At 42.1% G+C, this 20,926-nt stretch overlaps 1 protein-coding gene across 1 annotated transcript in view; it reads right to left on the bottom strand.

Annotated features, from left to right (window-relative positions):
• LOC130298650 (zinc finger protein 585A-like) overlaps positions 1 to 20,926 on the bottom strand; it is an 88,599-nt gene that overhangs the window by 42,160 nt on the left and 25,513 nt on the right. The window contains exon 3 of the mRNA XM_056551359.1: positions 13,648 to 15,240. Coding sequence (XP_056407334.1) covers positions 13,648 to 15,240 — 1,593 coding nt within the window. The remainder of the gene's footprint in view (positions 1 to 13,647; positions 15,241 to 20,926) is intronic.

The raw sequence follows: 20,926 nt of genomic DNA, 5'->3' as shown, positions 1-20,926 counted from the left end.
ATACGTCAGCATAGTCCATATAAGCCTTAGGGAGACCGGTTACAGGGGGACCCACAGGGTCACGGCAGGGAGTACTGGGAACCGGTTTAAGACAGTCCTTGAAACAAGAAGTACCCCAGCTCTTGATCTCTCCTGTGGACCAATCAAGGGTTGGGGAATGGCGTTGAAGCCACGGTAGTCCAAGGAGAATTTCGGAAGTGCAATTGGAGAGGACCAAAAACTCAATCTTTTCGTGATGAGGTCCGATGCACATTAGGAGGGGCTCCGTGCGGTAACGCACGGTACAGTCCAATCTTTCATTGTTAACACAATTGATGTAGAGGGGTCTGGCGAGACTGGTCACCGGGATGTTGAACCTGTTGATGAGAGAGGCCAAAATAAAATTTCCTGCAGATCCGGAATCCAAGAAGGCCATAGTAGAGAAGGAGAAGGTAGAGGCAGATATCCGCACAGGCACAGTAAGGCGTGGAGAAGCAGAGTTGACATCAAGAACTGTCTCACCTTTGTGCGGAGTCAGCGTACGTCTTTCCAGGCGGGGAGGACGGATAGGACAATCCTTCAGGAAGTGTTCGGTACCGGCACAGTACAGGCAAAGATTCTCCATGCGGCGTCGTGTCCTCTCTTGAGGTGTCAAGCGAGACCGGTCAACTTGCATAGCCTCCACGGCGGGAGGCACAGGAACGGATTGCAGAGGACCAGAGGAGAGAGGAGCCGGGGAGAAAAAACGCCTCGTGCGAACAAAGTCCATATCCTGGCGGAGCTCCTGACGCCTTTCGGAAAAACGCATGTCAATGCGAGTGGCTAGATGAATGAGTTCATGCAGGTTAGCAGGAATTTCTCGTGCGGCCAGAACATCTTTAATGTTGCTGGATAGGCCTTTTTTAAAGGTCGCGCAGAGGGCCTCATTATTCCAGGATAATTCGGAAGCAAGAGTACGGAATTGGATGGCGTACTCGCCAACGGAAGAATTACCCTGGACCAGGTTCAGCAGGGCAGTCTCAGCAGAAGAGGCTCGGGCAGGTTCCTCAAAGACACTTCGAATTTCCGAGAAGAAGGAGTGTACAGAGGCAGTGACGGGGTCATTGCGGTCCCAGAGCGGTGTGGCCCATGACAGAGCTTTCCCAGACAGAAGGCTGACTACGAAAGCCACCTTAGACCTTTCAGTAGGAAACTGGTCCGACATCATCTCCAAGTACAGGGAACATTGCGAAAGAAAGCCACGGCAAAACTTAGAGTCCCCATCAAATTTATCCGGCAAGGATAGACGTAGGCCGGAAGCGGCCACTCGCTGCGGAGGAGGTGCAGGAGCTGGCGGAGGAGATGATTGCTGGAGCTGTGGTAGTAGCTGCTGTAGCATCACGGTCAGTTGAGACAGCTGGTGGCCTTGTTGCGCTATCAGTTGCGACTGCTGGGCGACCACCGTGGTGAGGTCGGCGACAACTGGCAGTGGAACTTCAGCGGGATCCATGGCCGGATCTACTGTCACGATTCGGCTGGCAGGACGTGGATCCTCTGTGCCAGAGAGGGATTGGCGTGGACCGTGCTAGTGGACCGGTTCTAAGTTACTACTGGTATTCACCAGAGCCCGCCGCAAAGCGGGATGGTCTTGCAGCGGCGGTAGTAACCAGATCGTATCCACTAGCAACGGCTCAACCTCTCTGACTGCTGAAGATAGGCGCGGTACAAGGGAGTAGACAAGAGCAAGGTCGGACGTAGCAGAAGGTCGGGGCAGGCAGCAAGGATCGTAGTCAGGGGCAACGGCAGGAGGTCTGGAACACAGGCTAGGAACACACTAGGAAACGCTTTCACTGGCACAATGGCAACAAGATCCGGCGAGGGAGTGCAGGGGAAGCGAGGTATACATAGGGAGTGCACAGGTGAACACACTAATTAGACCAACTGCGCCAATCAGTGGCGCAGTGGCCCTTTAAATCGCAGAGACCCGGCGCGCGCGCGCCCTAGGGAGCGGGGCCGCGCGCGCCGGGACAGGACCGACGGAGAGCGAGTCAGGTACGGGAGCCGGGGTGCGCATCGCGAGCGGGCGCCACCCGCATCGCGAATCGCATCCCGGCTGGGGGCGGTATCGCAGCGCACCCGGTCAGTAGATCTGACCGGGGCGCTGCAGTGGCGAGGATGTTGCGAGCGCTCCGGGGAGGAGCGGGGACCCGGAGCGCTCGGCGTAACAATAGTATTATAGTATATACATGTATTATAGTATTATAGTATATACATGTGTTATAGTATTATAGTATATACATGTATTATAGTATTATAGCATATACATGTATTATAGTATTATAGCATGTACATGTATTATAGTATTATAGTATATACATGTATTATAGTATATACATGTATTATAGTATTATAGTATATACATGTATTATAGTATTATAGTATATACATGTATTATAGTATTATAGCATATACATGTATTATAGTATTATAGTATATACATGTATTATAGTATTATAGTATATACATGTATTATAGTATTATAGCATATACATGTATTATAGTATATACATGTATTATAGTATTATAGCATATACATGTATTATAGTATTATAGTATGTACATGTATTATAGTATTATAGTATATACATGTATTATAGTATTATAGCATATACATGTATTATAGGATATACATGTATTATAGTGTATATGTCAGAGGACGGTGACTGTAGGTGTCTATGTGGATAAGAAGATGTATGGACACCGACAATAACAGGACAAAATACACTAAATGTCTGTATTATAGTATATACATGTATTATAGTATATACATGTATTATAGTATTATAGTATATACATGTATTATAGTATTATAGGATATACATGTATTATAGTATTATAGTATATATGTGTATAATAGTATATACATGTATTATAGTATTATAGCATATACATGTATTATAGTATTATAGTATATACATGTATTATAGTATTATAGTATATACATGTATTATAGTATTATAGCATATACATGTATTATAGTATTATAGTATGTACATGTATTATAGTATTATAGTATATACATGTATTATAGTATTATAGCATATACATGTATTATAGGATATACATGTATTATAGTGTATATGTCAGAGGACGGTGACTGTAGGTGTCTATGTGGATAAGAAGATGTATGGACACCGACAATAACAGGACAAAATACACTAAATGTCTGTATTATAGTATATACATGTATTATAGTATATACATGTATTATAGTATTATAGTATATACATGTATTATAGTATATACATGTATTATAGTATTATAGTATATACATGTATTATAGTATTATAGTATATACATGTATTATAGTATTATAGTATATACATGTGTTATAGTATTATAGTATATACATGTGTTATAGTATTATAGTATATACATGTATTATAGTATTATAGCATATACATGTATTATAGTATTATAGCATGTACATGTATTATAGTATTATAGGATATACATGTATTATAGTATTATAGTATATACATGTATTATAGTATTATAGTATATACATTTATTATAGTATTATAGTATATACATGTATTATAGTATTATAGTATATACATGTATTATAGTATTATAGTATATACATGTATTATAGTATATACATGTATTATAGTATTATAGTATATACATGTATTATAGTATATACATGTATTATAGTATTATAGTATATACATGTATTATAGTATATACATGTATTATAGTATTATAGCATATACATGTATTATAGTATTATAGTATATACACGTATTATAGTATTATAGTATATACATGTATTATAGTATTATAGTATATACATGTATTATAGTATTATAGCATATACATGTATTATAGTATATACATGTATTATAGTATTATAGTATATACATGTATTATAGTATTATAGTATATACATGTATTATAGTATTATAGTATATACATGTATTATAGTATTATAGTATATACATGTATTATAGTATTATAGTGTATACATGTATTATAGTATTATAGTATATACATGTATTATAGTATTATAGTATATACATGTATTATAGTGTATATGTCAGAGGACGGTGACTGTAGGTGTCTATGTGGATAAGAAGATGTATGGACACCGACAATAACAGGACAAAATACACTAAATGTCTGTATTATAGTATATACATGTATTATAGTATTATAGTATATACATGTATTATAGTATTATAGTATATACATGTATTATAGTATTATAGTATATACATGTATTATAGTATTATAGTATATACATGTATTATAGTATTATAGTATATACATGTATTATAGTATTATAGTATATACATGTATTATAGTATATATGTCAGAGGACGGTGACTGTAGGTGTCTATGTGGATAAGAAGATGTATGGACACCGACAATAACAGGACAAAATACACATAGGGGGAGATGTATCCTGCAAAGGAAAAGTTGTCCAGTTGCCCATAGCAACCAATCAGATCTCTTCTATCATCTTGCAGAGGTCTTGCTATAAATAAAAGAAGCGATCTGATTGGTTGCTATGGGTAACTTTTCCTCTTGTTTTGATAAATCTCCCCCAAGGCCACTGGGAATGAGGATCTGTAACCATAAGGGTACGTTCACACGCGCGGATCCGCTGGTGAAGGCCCGCTCTATGCTGGCTTTATATGTGCCTGCTGGTAGCGGCAATACCCCACTACGATCAGACACAGTGCAGCGATGTGCGCGGCTTACTCGCACATCGCGGCTGCTCTCCCTGCTCTGAGCTAGGCAGAGAGCTCCCACGTTGTGCGAGTATACTGCGACTCGCACATCGCAGTGTGTCTGCTGGTAGCGGCGTATTGCCGCTATGAGCAGGCACATATAAAGCCAGTATAGAGCGGGCCTTCACCAGCGGATTTGCAGCGTAAAATCCACTGAAAATCCGCGCGTGTGAACGCACCCTAAGGCAGAGCACAGGAGACATTTCCTGCAGACGACCAGACCTATGCTCCACTATAAAGTTTTCGGCCTGCAGAGCTAGAGACCATCTTGTTACTCTGCTATTTTTCTTTTTACTTAGGTACATCCACCTCAGAGGGGCATGGTCAGTGACTAACCTAAACCTTCTTCCCAACAAATAATATTTGAGGGACTCAAGGGCCAAACATTCTCTCTCTACAATGGCATAATTTCTCCATCATATAAGATAGGGAAAGGAATAAGGCTTTCCTTCATATAAGATAGGAATAGGCATTAGACTATCCTTCATATAAGATAGGAATAGGCATTAGACTATCCTTCATATAAGATAGGAATAGGCATTAGACTATCCTTCATATAAGATAGGAATAGGCATTAGACTATCCTTCATATAAGATAGGGATAAGCATAAGACTATCCTTCATATAAGATGAGAATAGGCATAAGGCTATCCTTCATATAAGAGAGGGATAGGCATAAGACTATCCTTTATATAATAGAGGGATAGGCATAAGGCTATCCTTCATGTAAGATAGGGATAGGCATAAGGATATCCTTTATATAAGATAGGGATATGTATAAGGCTATCCTTTATATAAGAAAGGAATAGGCATAAGACTATCCTTCATATAAGAGCGGGATAGGCATATGGCTATCCTTTATATAAGATAGGGCCAGGGACTATTAATAGTATTCAGAATATTGGGCATTCTATATGGGCCAAATGGTTCTTATCTGCTGACACGTTCTATGTTTCTATCATCCCCACCACTCCTCTCAGTAAGAACTTCTGATGTGTGATCGTGGTCTCCTTGTTCCCCTCAGAACATGGTCACCGGGGGTCTGAGGAAACGCCTACCAGTATGAAACAGGACCTACCGCCCGGGTGCACACTTCTGACCTCTTAGCTCTGCCCGCTGCACGGGGGTTCGTTGTATATGTTCAAGTTTATGGATCTTCAATAAACTTCACAACAGGATCTGTGATGAGTGCTCCGACTGTTTCTTTTACTCCAAGGAATTTATGACCTCCACCATGATGCCTTACAGTATCCCCACCACACCTATTACCACCAGTGCTATGCTCGGCCACTGCACCCCCTCCACCACCTCAGCAACACGCTCCGAAGGCTGACTAAGATACACAACTCCTCCTCATGGTTAGTGCTATCCTTCTGTGTCTAGAGCGGACATTTCCACCGCACCATGTAATTGTAGAAGAGGAGGAATCCACTGACAGCCGGCTTAACATCATAGAGTCAGACTCTTCTTCCTGAGAAGACCTTGAATGATTTAACCAGTTCAGAAGGGCAGTACCCCACAACCCCTGGCAGACAGTGTGAACTTTGGACGCCTGATGTGGCTTCTACTACTACCACAAGGCACCTGGCTGCTGCTGCCTGTACTGGTGGTGGTACTGCCACCAACATTCTTACTGGCAGAGGACATGGCAGGGGTCTTCTGTCCTCTACCCTGTCCAACAATTCCTCTAATTCAGTTATTTTGATCCTTTTGGGATAATTTTTTAACTTACCTACTAGACAACTTTAACTTTCAATGCTTTGAACTGCGCTGTTATCTTACAACCAGGTAAATATAACATGTGTTTGATTAAACCAAGAATATGGACGTAAAGGAGCTTTGGATGGCTAATGTGTATTATTTGTCAGCACTTTTCTTGCGCTGTTAGCTTACATCTGGTAGATATACTGTGTGTGTGCTTAAACCCCATAAATGTAAGTAAGGCATTTAGATGTCTCTGCTGCTGACAGCTTTGTTCAGTTGTACTGTGCCTGGAAAAAGGCTGGCTGGGATTAGTAGTGCATGATGGGGCTTCTGCAGGAAGAGATGACACAGGAGATCTCTGGAATCAGCCCACAGCTTTGCTTAGTAGTTGTACAGATATTTGTATGTGCCAAAAGCTGGCTGGGATTTGTAGTGCACGATGAGGCTTCTGCAGGAATACACAGGAGTTCCCTGAGAGGAGCCCACAGATGAAGGCTGTGCTCACTTTGCTGTGGTATTGTATATCCTAAGGTTTGTGCTCAGCCAGCTGTGGAGGGTATTGTGATATGGGAAGGCTTTTTAGGATTCTGTAGGATCGCTTAGCTCTTGCCCTGGCTCATACACACACTGGCAATCATTTACTAAGAGTGTTGTGTAGTTTTCTTTGTGGGTTTTAACCCCTTAAGGATGCAGAGTTTTTCCATTTTTGCATTTTAATTTTTTCCTCATCACCTTCTAAAAATCATAACGCTTTCAATTTTGCAGACAAAATTCCATATGATGGCTTATTTTTTGCGCCACCAATTCTACTTTGCAGTGACATTAGTCATTTAACCAAAAAATACATGGCAAAACGGGAAAAAAAATTCATTGTGCAACAAAATTGAAGAAAAAATTTCATTTTGTAACTTTTGGGGGCTTCCGTTTCTACGCAGTGCATTTTCCGGTAAACATATCACCTTATATTTATTCTGTAGGTCCATACGATTAAAACTATACCCTAAATATATAGGTTGGATATTGTCGTACTTCGGGAAAAAATCATAACTACATGCAGGAAAATTTATACATTTAAAATTGTCATCTTCTGACCCCTATAACTTTTTTATTTTTCCGTGTATGGGGCGGTATGAGGGCTAATTTTTTGCGCCATGTTTTTATTGGTACCATTGCATTGATTGGACTTTTTGATAGCTTTTTAATCATTTTTTTATGATATAAAAAGTGACCAAAAATACGCTATTTTGGATTTGGAATTTTTTGGCGCGTACGCTATTGCCCGTGCGGTTTAATTAATGATATATTTTTATAGTTCAGACATTTACGCACGCGGCGATACTACATATGTTTATTTTTATTTACACTGTTTTATTTTTTTATGGGAAAAGGGGGGTGATTCAAACTTTTATTAGGGAAGGGGTTAAATGACCTTTGTTACCTTTTTTTTTCACTTTCTTTTTTGCAGTGTTATAGCTCCCATAGGGGACCTATAACACTGCACACACCGATCTCCTATGCTGATCCCTGCAAAGCCATAGCTTTTCATGGATCAGCGAGATAGGGGCTCGATTGCTCAAGCCTGTAGCTCAGGCTTGGAGCAATCAAACCAGATCGGACGCGGGGAAGCAAGGCAAAGGGACCTCCGCTCGTATCTTAGCTGATCGGAACATCGTGATATTATCGCGATGTCCCAATCAGCCCAACTAAGCTGCCGGGAAGCGTTTACTTTCACTTTCAGATGCGGCGGTCCACTTTGATCGCCGCGTCTGAAGGGTTAATAGTGCATGGCACAACGATCGGTGCTGCGCGCTGTTAGCCCAGGGTCCCGGCTATGACTAGCAGCCGGGACCGACCCAGTGTGATGCGGGGTCATGGCGTGACCCCGCTTAAACACCGGGACCGGGCGTACAGGTACGCTCTACGTCCTGAAGAGGTTAATGCCCTACAATTTATTTTCCACAGTATTTACTCATGTTTCCCTACATTTCGCTTTTTTTTACACCTGCTCTGATCTGTCGGGTTTACCTCAGCTGAAATCCACCACATTTTATGTGGAAACCTTAGTAAATATGTTGTTTTTTTGTGAAAATGTTGTGAACACCCCCATTTTCAGAGAACACGCCCCTTTTCGGGTTTTCTAAGCAAAATGTAGAGTTAGTCTGGGGTTTTTCGATTCCGGCACAAATTCTGGAACAAAATCTGGCGCAGACAGAATTTCTGGCGCAATGCGACAGAATCTGGCGCACAACCCGACAAAACATGTCGGGTTTGCAATAGTAAATGAAGGCCACTGGCAGAATGTTGGCAGCTGCGTGCTTTGCCTTTAATCCCTTAAGGACCCAGCCAATTTTCAGTGTAGGACTCGGCCATTTTTTGCACATCTGACCACTGTCACTATAAGCATTAATAACTCTGGGATGCTTTTACTTTTCATTCTGATTCCGAGAATTTTTTTTTTTTCGTGACATATTCTACTTTATGTTAGTGGTAAATTTTCGTCCATACTTGCATCATTTCTTGGTAAAAATATTAAAAAAATTGAAAATTTAGCATTTTTCGAACTTTGAAGCTCTCTGCCTGTAAGGAGAATGGATATTCCAAATAAATTATATATTGATTCACATATACAATATGTCTACTTTATGTTTGCATCATAAAGTTGAAATGTTTTACTTTTGGAAGACATCAGAGGGCTTCAAAGTTCAGCAGCAATTTTCCAATTTTTCACAAAATTTTCAAAATCGGAAATTTCAGGGACCAGTTCAGTTTTGAAGTGGATTTGAGGGGCCTTCATATTAGAAATACCCCACAAACAATGCCATTATAAAAACTGCACCCTTCAAAGTATTCAAAATGACATTCAGTAAGTGTGTTAACCCTTTAGGTGTTTCACAGGAATAGCAGCAAAGTGAAGGAGAAAATTCAAAATCTTCATTTTTTACACTCGCATGTTCTTGTAGACCCAGTTGTTGAATTTTTAGAATGGATAATAGGAGAAAAAGTCCCCCAAAATTTGTAACCCAATTTCTCTCAAGGAAATACCTCATATGTGTATGTCAAGTGTTCTGCGGGAGCAGTAGAGGGCTCAGAAGGGAAGGAGCAACAATGGGATTTTGGAGAGTGAATTTTGCTGAAACGGTTGTTGGGGGGGGCATGTAGCATTTAGGAAGCCCCTATGGTGCCAGAACAGCAGAAAACCCCCCACATGGCATACCATTTTGGAAACTACACCCCTCAAGGCACGTAACAAGGGGTCCAGTGAGTCTTAACACCTCACAGGTGTTTGACGACTTTTCGTTAAAGTCGGATGTGTAAATGGAAATTTTTTTTTACAAAAAGGTAATGGGAGAAAATGCCCCCCAAAATTTGTAACCCCATCTCTTCTGAGTATGGAAATACCCCATGTTATTACTTAAAATGCTCTGCGGGCGAACTACAATGCTCAGAAGAGAAGGAGTCATATTTGGCTTTTGGAAAGCAAGTTTTGCTGAAATGGTTTTTGGTGGGCATGTCGTATTTAGGAAGCCCCTATGGTGCCAGCGCAGCAAAAAAAAAAAAACACATGGCATACTATTTTGGAAACTACACTCCTCAAGGAACGTAACAAGGGGTACAGTGAGCCTTAACACCTCACAGGTGTTTCACGACTTTTTGTTAAAGTTGGATGTGTAAAAGAAAATGTAAATAATTGTTCACTAAAATGCAGTTTTTTCCCCCCAAATTTTAATTTTTTACAAGGGGTAATAGGAGAAAATTACCCCCAAAATTTGTAACCCCATTTCTTCTGAGTATTGAAATGCCCCATGTGTGGACATCAAGTACTCTGCTGGCGCACTACAATGCTCAGAAGAGAAGGAGCACCATTGAGCTTTTGGAGAGTGAATTTGTTTAGAATGGAAGTCAGGGGCCATGTGCGTTTACAAAGCCCCCCGTAGTGCCAGAACAGTGGACCCCCCCCCCCCCCCACGTGACCCCATTTTGGAACTACACCCCTCAAAGAATTGAATAAGGGGTGCAGTGAGTATTTACATTTTTCATTTTCACGGACCACTGTTTCAAAAATCTGTCAGACACCTGTGGGGCGTAAATGCTCACTGTACCTCTTACATTACATGAGGGATGTCGTTTTCAAAATGGGGTCATATGTGCGGGGGGGGATCCATTGTTATGGCACAATGGGGGCTTTGTAAACACACGTGGCCTTCAATTCCTGACAAATTTTCATTTCAAAAGCCCAATGGCGCTCCTTCTCTTCTGAGCATTGTAGTTCGCCCGCAGAGCACTTAACATCCACATATGGGGTATTTTCTTACTCAAAAGAAACAGGGTTACGAATTTTGGGGGGCTTTTTTCCTATTTTCCCTTGTGAAAATAAAAAATTTTGGGTAACCACCAGCATTTTAGTGAAAAAAACTATTTTTTCTTCATTTTCCCATCCAACTTTAACGAAAATTTATGAAACACCTGTGGGGTGTTAAGGCTCACTATACCCCTTGTTTCATTCCGTGAGGGGTGTAGTTTTCAAAATGGGGTCACATGTGGGTATTTATTTTTTTACATTTATGTCAGAACCGCTGTAAAATCAGCCAGCCCTGTGCAAATCACCAATTTAGGCCTCAAATGTACATGGTGCGCTCTCACTCCTGAGCCTTGTTGTGCATCCGCAGAGCATTTTACGCACCACATATGGGGTATTTCTGTACTCAGGAGAAATTGCGTTACAAATTTTGGGTCTTTTTTTACTTTTACCGCTTGTGAAAATAAAAGGTATGGAGCAAAACCAGCATGTTAGTGTAAAAAAATAAAAAAATGTACACTAACATGCTGGTGTTGCCCCATACTTTTTATTTTCACAAGCGGTAAAAGGAGAAAAAGCCCCCCAAAAATTGTAGCACTATTTCTCCCGAGTACGGAAATACACCATATGTGGCCCTAAACTGTTTCCTTGAAATATGACAGGGCTCCGAAGTCAGAGAGCGCCATGCGCATTTGAGGACTAAATTAGGGATTTGCATAGGGGTGGACATAGGGGTATTCTACGCCAGTGATTCCCAAACAGGGTGCCTCCAGCTGTTGCTAAACTCCCAGCATGCCTGGACAGTCAGCGGATGTCCGGAAATGCTGGGAGTAGTTGTTTTGCAACAGCTTGAGGCTCCGTTTTGGAAACACTGCCGTACAATACCTTTTTAATTTTTATTGGGGGGACAGTGTAAGGGGGTGTATATGTAGTGTTTTACCCTTTATTATGTGTTAGTGTAGTGTAGTGTTTTTAGGGTACATTCGCACTGGCGGGTTACGATGAGTTTCCCGCTAGAAGTTTGCGCTGTGGCGAAAAATTTGCCAAAGCTCAAACTTGAAGCAGGAAACCCACTGTAAACTCACCAGTGTGAATGTACCTTGTACATTCACATGGGGGGTGGGGGGGACAAACCTTCAGCTGTTTCAAAACTACAACTCCCAGCATGTACTGACAGACCGTGCATGCTGGGAGTTGTACTTTTGCAACAGGTGGAGGCACAATGGTTGGAAAACCTTCAGTTAGGTTCTGTTACCTAACTCAGTATATTCCAACCAGTGTGCCTCCAGCTGTTGCAAAACTACAACTCCCAGCAGATGTAGTTATGCAACAGCTGGAGGTACGCAACAACAACTCCCAGCATGCCGAGACAGCTGTTTGGGCATGCTGGGAGTTGTAGTTTTGCAACATCTGGAGGGCTACAGTTTAGAGACCACTGTATAGTGGTCTCAAACTGTAGCCCTCCAGATGTTGCTAGGCAACTCACCGGCGGTAGGATCCAGGGAGCCAGCCGCACATCATCGCCGTCCGCAGCCTTCGCCGATGGGTAAGTGGACTTCAGCGCCGATCCCTGTCGGTTTCCCCATTCTGTCCCGCCTATTGTGGGCGGGCAGAACGGGGAAACCTAAAGTTAACGCCCCCGCCCCCGATATGCTATTGGTCGTCGCTTCTATACGACCAATAGCAGGGATAGGAGGGGTGGAACCCCTGCCACCTCACTCCTATTCCTTCAGGGGGATCGTGGGTGTCTTGGACAACCCCAATTCCCTTTATTTTCCAGGTCACCATAGACCCAAATGACCCGGAATAGCCGCAAATCGCCAGTGTGAATTCACTGACGATTTGCTGCGATTGCCGACATGGGGAGGTCTAATGACCCCCCTGGGCATTTGCGCAGAGTGCCTGCTGATCGATATCAGCAGTCACCCCGGTCCGGTCCCTGCACCCGAAATTCCCACAGGCGTACAGGTACGTCCTGGGTCCTTAAGTACCAGGGTGTCAGGACGTACCTGTATGCCCTGGGTCCTTAACAGGTTAAAACTGTGTAAAAGATCCTACCCCTATGCTGCCTCCTATTGGCCTGGGAGCTGACTGACACATAAACCAGCAAATCATTGTAAACCTGGGGTGATCAGGTGATCATAGTTGTAAGGAATGCTGGTCAACCTGACGCCATTTTCCTGCCCCTGTACTTCCTGCTCCCTCTGGGCACCAAAACGCCATGTGTTCTTCATCCCTCATGTTATCACACACATTACCCGGGACACGCAAGCTGAACCTGGAAATGTTACGAAATTCTGCGAAATTCTGTCTCTAAAACCCCGAAATTCAGGTTAAATCAGGGTTCCGGGGCTCGGCTCCCTCATCCCTAGTGGTGAGTTACTGTATTACTTCTATTACTTGGGATAATTGTCTATAAATGTTCCCCAACACCTATAGGACTTTTTATAATGTGTAAAGTTCTTCCATCAGAATAATGTCCTAGAAGCCAGAAGATAGAAGTGATTTTGTGTCTCTAATCTGGTCATGTCCTGGAATTCTTCATCACTGGAATAAGTCCCTTCTCTCTGAGGTGTTTGGGTCTCCAGTAGCAGCTCCCCATGGATTATGCCTGTTGGGTCTTCTCCATGAGGAGCAGCGAATATCACAACCATATATCACACTCTTCTCCTACCATGTAAACTATAGTGATGACATCGCTGGATCGGTGACTACGTTCTAAAAGAAAACTTTTATTAACAATTGGGAACAAGTTTGGAGATGCAGTATATGATATATGTATAAATGTCAGATATCCTATGTACATGGTTAATATATAGATGTGTTATCTGCATCATTTATTGCTCGGAATTGTCTTCTCTCCTGTGTGAATTCTTAGATGTCTGATAAGACTTGATTTCTCAGTAAAACATTTCCCACATTCAGAACATGAAAATGGCTTCTCTCCTGTGTGAATTCTTTGATGTTTAACAAGATCTGTTTTCTGAGTAAAACACTTCCCACATTCTGAACATGAAAATGGCTTTTCTCCTGTGTGAATTCTTTGATGCATAACAAGATGTGATTTCTGAGTAAAACATTTCCCACATTCTGAACATGAAAATGGCTTTTCTCCTGTGTGATATCTTTGATGTATAAGAACATCCGATTTCTCAGAAAACAATTTCCCACATTCTGAACATGAAAATGGCTTTTCTCCTGTGTGAATTCTTTGATGTTTAACAAGAATTGTTTTCAGAGTAAAACACTTCCCACATTCTGAACATGAAAATGGCTTTTCTCCTGTGTGATATCTTTGATGTTTAAGAAGATCCGATTTCTCAGAAAACAATTTCCCACATTCTGAACATGAAAATGGCTTTTCTCCTGTGTGAATCCTTTGATGTTTAACAAGAATTGTTTTCAGAGTAAAACACTTCCCACATTCTGAACATGAAAATGGCTTTTCTCCTGTGTGATTTCTTTGATGCGTAACAAGTTCTGATTTCAGAGTAAAACATTTCCCACATTCTGAACATGAAAATGGCTTTTCTCCTGTGTGAATTCTTTGATGTTGAAGAAGAATTGTTTTCCGAGTAAAACACTTCCCACATTCTGAACATGAAAATGGTTTTTCTCCTGTGTGAATTCTTTGATGATTAACAAAACCTGATTTCTGACTAAAACATTTCCCACATTCTGAACATGAAAATGGCTTCTCTCCTGTGTGAATTCGGTGATGTTTAACAAGATCTGTTTTTAGAGTAAAATGCTTCCCACATTCTGAACATGAAAATGGCTTTACTTCTGTGTGAATTCTTTGATGTTTAAGAAGTAACGATTTCTCAGTAAAACACTTCTCACATTCTGAACATGAAAATGGCTTCTCTCCTGTGTGAATTCTTTGATGATTAACAAAACCTGATTTCTGACTAAAACATTTCCCACATTCTGAACATGAAAATGGCTTCTCTCCTGTATGAATTCGGTGATGTTTAACAAAACCTGATCTCTGAGTAAAACATTTCCCACATTCTGAACATGAAAATGGCTTCTCTCCTGTGTGAATTCTTTGATGATTAACACAACCTGATTTATGACTAAAACATTTCCCACATTCTGAACATGAAAATAGCTTTTCTCCTGTGTGAATTCTTTGATGTTTAACAAGTTGTGTTTTCTGAGTAAAACATTTTCCACATTCTGAGCATGAAAATGGCTTCTCTCCTGTGTGAATTCTTTGATGTTTAACAAGATTTGATTTACAAGAAAAACATTTCCCACATTCTGGACATGAAAATCGCTTTTCCTTTTTTTGTTTAACAGACTGAGTTGAATCTTTAGGTCGGACTTGTATAACAGGATCAGATGGCAGATCTTGGCTGTGAAGGGCTGAGGGTGTATCTGGGGTAATGGAATGTTCTTCATATGTATCTTGTGTGATATCATCATCTGCTTTATAATCTGAAGATATAAGATTCTCCTCTGATCTCCTGGTACAGCCATCTGGTAAAAAATACAGTAGATTATATTTTTAAGCAACAATCTTAACCTCTTAACCCCTTCCCACTATAGGACGTATACATATGTCCCAGCATCCGTCACGTTCGCGCACTGGGATGTATGCATAAGTCCTAGCAATCACCGGAACTGCCACGGGCAGCGCAGGAGATCGGCGGCAGGATCCGGCTGTCAATCACAGCCGGAGTCCCACCGCAGCTGCCGGGGCCGCTATCTCGCCGGTCCCGGCAGCATTAACCCCATAGATGCCGTGATCAATCCAGATCACGGCATCTATGGTGTTGACAGGGGGAGCGCTCTCCCTCTGTTCACCAACGGCGCCACCGCGATAGGATCGCGGGTCGCCGTTGGTTGCTATGGCAGCAGGAGGTCTGCCTGCTATGGAAGCCTGTGAGATCCAGCCACAGGCTGTACAGTGTGCAGCTGATCGGGTCATACTGGGCTGGAGTACAAATGTATTGCAGCATAATATAACCTGTAAAAAGTGTAAAAAATAAAATAAAAAGTTTTTCAATAAAAGTATGAAGTGTAAAAAAAAAATGCCCCTTTCCCAATAAAAGCCCTGTATTATCACCAAAAAAGATTAAAAACACAAATCATATACATAATAGGTATTGCCACATCCGTAATGATGTGTACTATAAAACTATAATGTAAATTATCCCATACGCTGAACACCATAAAAAACAACAAAAAAAGCGCAAAATTCACCAATTTTGCTACAAATAGCGGAATAAAAAAGATCAAAAGGTAGCACGTAGCACAAAAATGATACCAATAAAAAGTACAGCTCATCCTGCAATAATAAGCCCTCACTCAATGGCGTCGGACGAAAAATAAAAAAAGTTACGGCTGTTGGAAAATGAATGGCAGAAAAATAATTTTGCTCAGAAAAGGAAAAAGAACATAGAAAGCGATATAAAATGGGTATCGCCATAATCGTACTGACCCACAGAATAGATATAACATCACTTTTACCGCACAGTGTACACCATAAAAAAAAATTTTAAATGCCAGAAATTTTCCAGTTTTTCACAATATTTTGGAGTTTTTCGCAAAAATTCATTCACGTGTCAACAAAAATGCACCACTTATATAAAGTACAATATGTCACGAAAAAGGATATCAGAATTGCTCCGCTCAGAAAAAGCGTTCTAAAGTGTTTACCATTTAAAGGGACACATGTCAAATTTAAAAAAAAAGAGCCTGGTCATTAAGGTAAAAAATGGATCCATCCTTAACCCCTTAAGGACCAGGCCATTTTACACCTTAAGGACCGGAGCGTTTTTTGCACATCTGACCACTGTCACTTTAAACATTAATAACTCTGGAATGCTTTTAGTTATCATTCTGATTCCGAGACAGTTTTTTCGTGACATATTCTACTTTAACTTAGTGGTAAAATTTTATGGTAACTTGCATCCTTTCTTGGTGAAAAATCCCAAAATTTGATGAAAAAAATGAAAATTTAGCATTTTTCTAACTTTGAAGCTCTCTGCTTGTAAGGAAAATGGATATTCAAAATATATATTTTTTGGGTTCACATATACAATATGTCTACTTTATGTTTGCATCATAAAATTTATGAGTTTTAACTTTTGGAAGACACCAGAGGGCTTCAAAGTTCAGCAGCAATTTTGAAATTTTTCAGGGACCAGTTCAGTTTTGAAGTGGATTTGAAGGGTCTTCATATTAGAAATACCCCATAAAAGACCCCATTATAAAAACAACACCCCCCAAAGTATTCAAATTGACATTCAATAAGTGTATTAACCCTTTAGGTGTTTCACAGGAATAGCAGCAAAGTGAAGGAGAAAATTCAAAATCTTAATTTTTTACCCTCGCATGTTCTTGTAGACCCAATTTTTGAATTTTTGCAAGGGGTAAAAAGGAGAACATTTTTACTTGTATTTGAAACCCAATTTCTCTCGAGTAAGGACATACCTCATATGTCTATGTTAATTGTTCGGCGGGCGCAGTAGAGGGCTCAGAAGGGAAGGAGCGACAAATGGTTTTTGGGGGGCATGCCGCATTTAGGAAGCCCCTATGGTGCCAGAACAGCAAAAAAAAAACACATGGCATACCATTTTGGAAACTAGACCCCTCGGGGAACGTAACAAGGGGTAATGTGAACCTTAATACCCTACAGGTGTTTCACGACTTTTGCATATGTAAAAAAATATATATTTTTTTTACCTAAAATGCTTGGTTTCCCAAAATTTTTACAATTTTAAAAAGGGTAATAGCAGAAAATACCCCCAAAAATATGAAGCCCAATTTCTCCCAATTCAGAAAACACCCCATATGGGGGTGAAAAGTGTTCTGCTGGCGCACTACAGGTCTCAGAAGAGAAGGAGTCACATTTGGCTTTTTGAAAGCGAATTTTGCTCTGGGGGCATGCCGCATTTAGGAAGCCCCTATGGTGCCAGGACAGCAAAAAAAAAACACATGGCATACCATTTTGGAAACTAGACCCCTCGGGGAACGTAACAAGGGGTAATTTGAACCTTAATACCCTACAGGTGTTTCACGACTTTTGCATATGTAAAAAAATATATATTTTTTTTACCTAAAATGCTTGTTTTCCCAAAAATTTTACATTTTTAAAAAGGGTAATAGCAGAAAATACCCCCCAAAATTTGTTAGGCAATTTCTCCCGAGTACGGTGATACCCCATATGTGGCCCTAAACTGTTGCCTTGAAATACGACAGGGCTCCAAAGTGAGAGCGCCATGCGCATTTGAGGCCTAAATTAGGGACTTGCATAGGGGTGGACATAGGGGTATTCTACGCCAGTGATTCCCAAACAGGGTGCCTCCAGCTGTTGTAGACAGTCAACGGCTATCTGGCAATACTGGGAGTAGTTGTTTTGCAACAGCTGGAGGCTCCGTTTTGGAAACAGTGGCGTACCAGACGTTTTTCATTTTTATTGGGGAGGGGAGGGGGGTTGTATAGGGGTATGTGTATATGTAGTGTTTTTTACTTTTTATTGTGTGTTAGTGTAGTGTTTTTAGGGCACAGTCACACGGGCGGGGGTTCACAGTAGTTTCTCGCTGGCAGTTTGAGCTGCGGCAGAAATTTTGCCGCACCTCAAACTTGCAGCCGGATACTTACTGTAATCCTCCGCCCATGTGAGTGTACCCTGTACATTCACATTGGAGGGGGGGGAACATCCAGCTGTTGCAAAACTACAACTCCCAGCATGTACGGTCTATCAGTGCATGCTGGGAGTTGTAGTTTTGCAACAGCTGGAGGCACACTGGTTGTGAAACACCGAGTTTGGTAACAAACTCAGTGTTTTGCAACCAGTGTGCCTTCAGCTGTTGCAAAAGCTACAACCCCCAGCATGTACGGACAGCGGAAGGGCATGCTGGGTCTTGTAGTTATGCAACAGCTGGAGGCATACTACTTTGGCTGGGGATGCTGGGGATTGTAGTTATGCAACAGCTGGAGACACACTGGTTTGCTACTTAACTCAGTGTGCCTTCAGCTGTTGCAAAACTACAACTCTCAGCAGTCACCGACAGCCAACGGGCATGCTGGGAGTTGTAGTTTTGCAACCACCAGATGCACCACTACAACTCCCAGCATGCACTTTAGCTGATTGTGCAAGCTGGGAGTTGTAGTTATACAACAGCTGAAGGTACACTTTTCCATAGAAAGAATGTGCCTCCAGCTGTTGCAAAATAAAAGTCCCAGCATGCCCATAAGGGAATGCTGGGAGTTGTGGTGGTCTGCCTCCTGCTGTTGCATAACTACAGCTCCCAGCATGCCCTTTTTGCATGCTGGGAGCTGTTGCTAAGCAACAGCAGGAGGCTGTCACTCACCTCCAACGATCCTCGCCGCACAGGTCAGTCCCTCGCCGCCGCCGCTGCTCCTGGGGCCCCGATCCCAACAGGGACGCCGGGGATCGGGGTCCCCAGCACCCGGGGTGCACGTCCCGCACCCGCTCACGTCCTCCGGAAGAGGGGCGGAGCGGGTTGCGGGAGTGACACCCGCAGCAGGCGCCCTGATTGGTCGGCCGGTAATCCGGCCGACGAATCGGGGCGATCGTGAGGTGGCACCAGGGCCACCTCACCCCTGCTGGCTCTGGCTGTTCGGGGCCGTCTCTGACGGCCCCGATCAGCCAATAATTCCGGGTCACCGGGTCACTGGAGACCCGATTGATCCGGAATCCGCCGCAGATCGCTGGACTGAATTGTCCAGCGATCTGCGGCCATCGCCGACATGGGGGGTCATGATGACCCCCCTGGGCGATATGCCCCGATGCCTGCTGAACGATTTCAGCAGGCATCGGGCACCGGCTCCGCTCCAGTTGGTTGCGGGGGGCCGGTAAAACACATGACGTTCTCATACGTCATGTGTCCTTAAGAACTCGGAAATGGAGACGTATGAGAACGTCATGTGTCCTTAAGGGGTTAAGGGGTTAATGACCCAGGACTTTCAAATTTTTGCTTTTAAGAGACATATGGGGAGATTTATCAAAACCTGAGTAGAGGAAGAGTGGTGCAGTTGCCCATGGCAACCAGACTGCGAAAGAGAAAAATGTAAGAAGCAATGTTATTGGTTGCTATGGACAACTGCACCACTCTTCCTCCATAACTCTTATTTTTTCATCTACAGACTAATATGAGGACTTGTCCTTTGTGAACCAATTGTACTTTGTAATGACACCTTTCTTCTGAAGGTTGTAAATGATGCTGCAGATCCGTTACGTGTGACCCTACCCTAAATGTCATAAGTCACATGGTCACAAGGGGGCGTGGCTATGCTGCAGTGGGTGGGTGGATAGCTGGGTGGATGGGATTTACTGAAGTAATGCTATCCACCCACCCACTGCGGCATAACCACGCCCCCTGGAGACCATGTGACTCATGACATATTGACTCTGGCCGCATGGAATGCTGGGAAAGGTCAGAGACAACAGTTACATAAAAAGACTTGCACTACAGCACTTCCGGGTGGGGTCCTGTGCATGAAAACCGGACAAAGTGACGCACGGAGGAAATAGAAGCAAATAACACAGGATTATAACTAGACGTCATGGGATCAAAGGCTGAAGAAAAGAAATCCTGGAATATCCCTTTAAAAAAAAGCGTTATGGGATTTATTTTATACTTATATAGTGCAGCATAGGCTATTATTAGAGAACATTGAAGATATTCTTGTGTATGCCTTGTGCTTACCTGTTTTAGCTGATGTGGCAGGCATGGGTTCTCAGCCGTACCTTATTCCTATTTTAGAACAGAAATTATTTTCTGATACATTTCCCATGAATCCTCTGGTTTTGCAGAGAGGGGGCGGAGTTCGATCACTGCACCTGGTCATCTAATTAGGTTGTTGGTGCTGGAGTTAAGCCAAGTGAACTGATAAGACTGAGCCTGTGTGCCCGCTCTCCCGCTGTACCTGCTGGCGTGTTTTATCTTTTATGAATAAAGAAGACACTTTCATTGGAAGTCTGGTGAGTGCAGCGTATCATTTCTCCTATACTTGTTCAGACTCATATATGGGTTGAGCTCAGTTCACATTATGTGCAGTTTTGATGCATTTTCTTTTTCAAAGTGCGTTTTTTAAAGAAATATTACCATAAGGAGAAAGTGGTTTGACCTATAAATCACAATTGAGGTGTTTTTAGTCTTTAGGATATGTTCGCATTTCATTTGCATTTTTT

This window comes from Hyla sarda, chromosome 1 (genome assembly GCF_029499605.1).
Source record: "Hyla sarda isolate aHylSar1 chromosome 1, aHylSar1.hap1, whole genome shotgun sequence".
Classification (NCBI taxonomy): domain Eukaryota; kingdom Metazoa; phylum Chordata; class Amphibia; order Anura; family Hylidae; genus Hyla; species Hyla sarda.
Note: the sequence above shows the minus strand (reverse complement) of the source record. Positions and strands in the feature narration are given on the sequence as shown.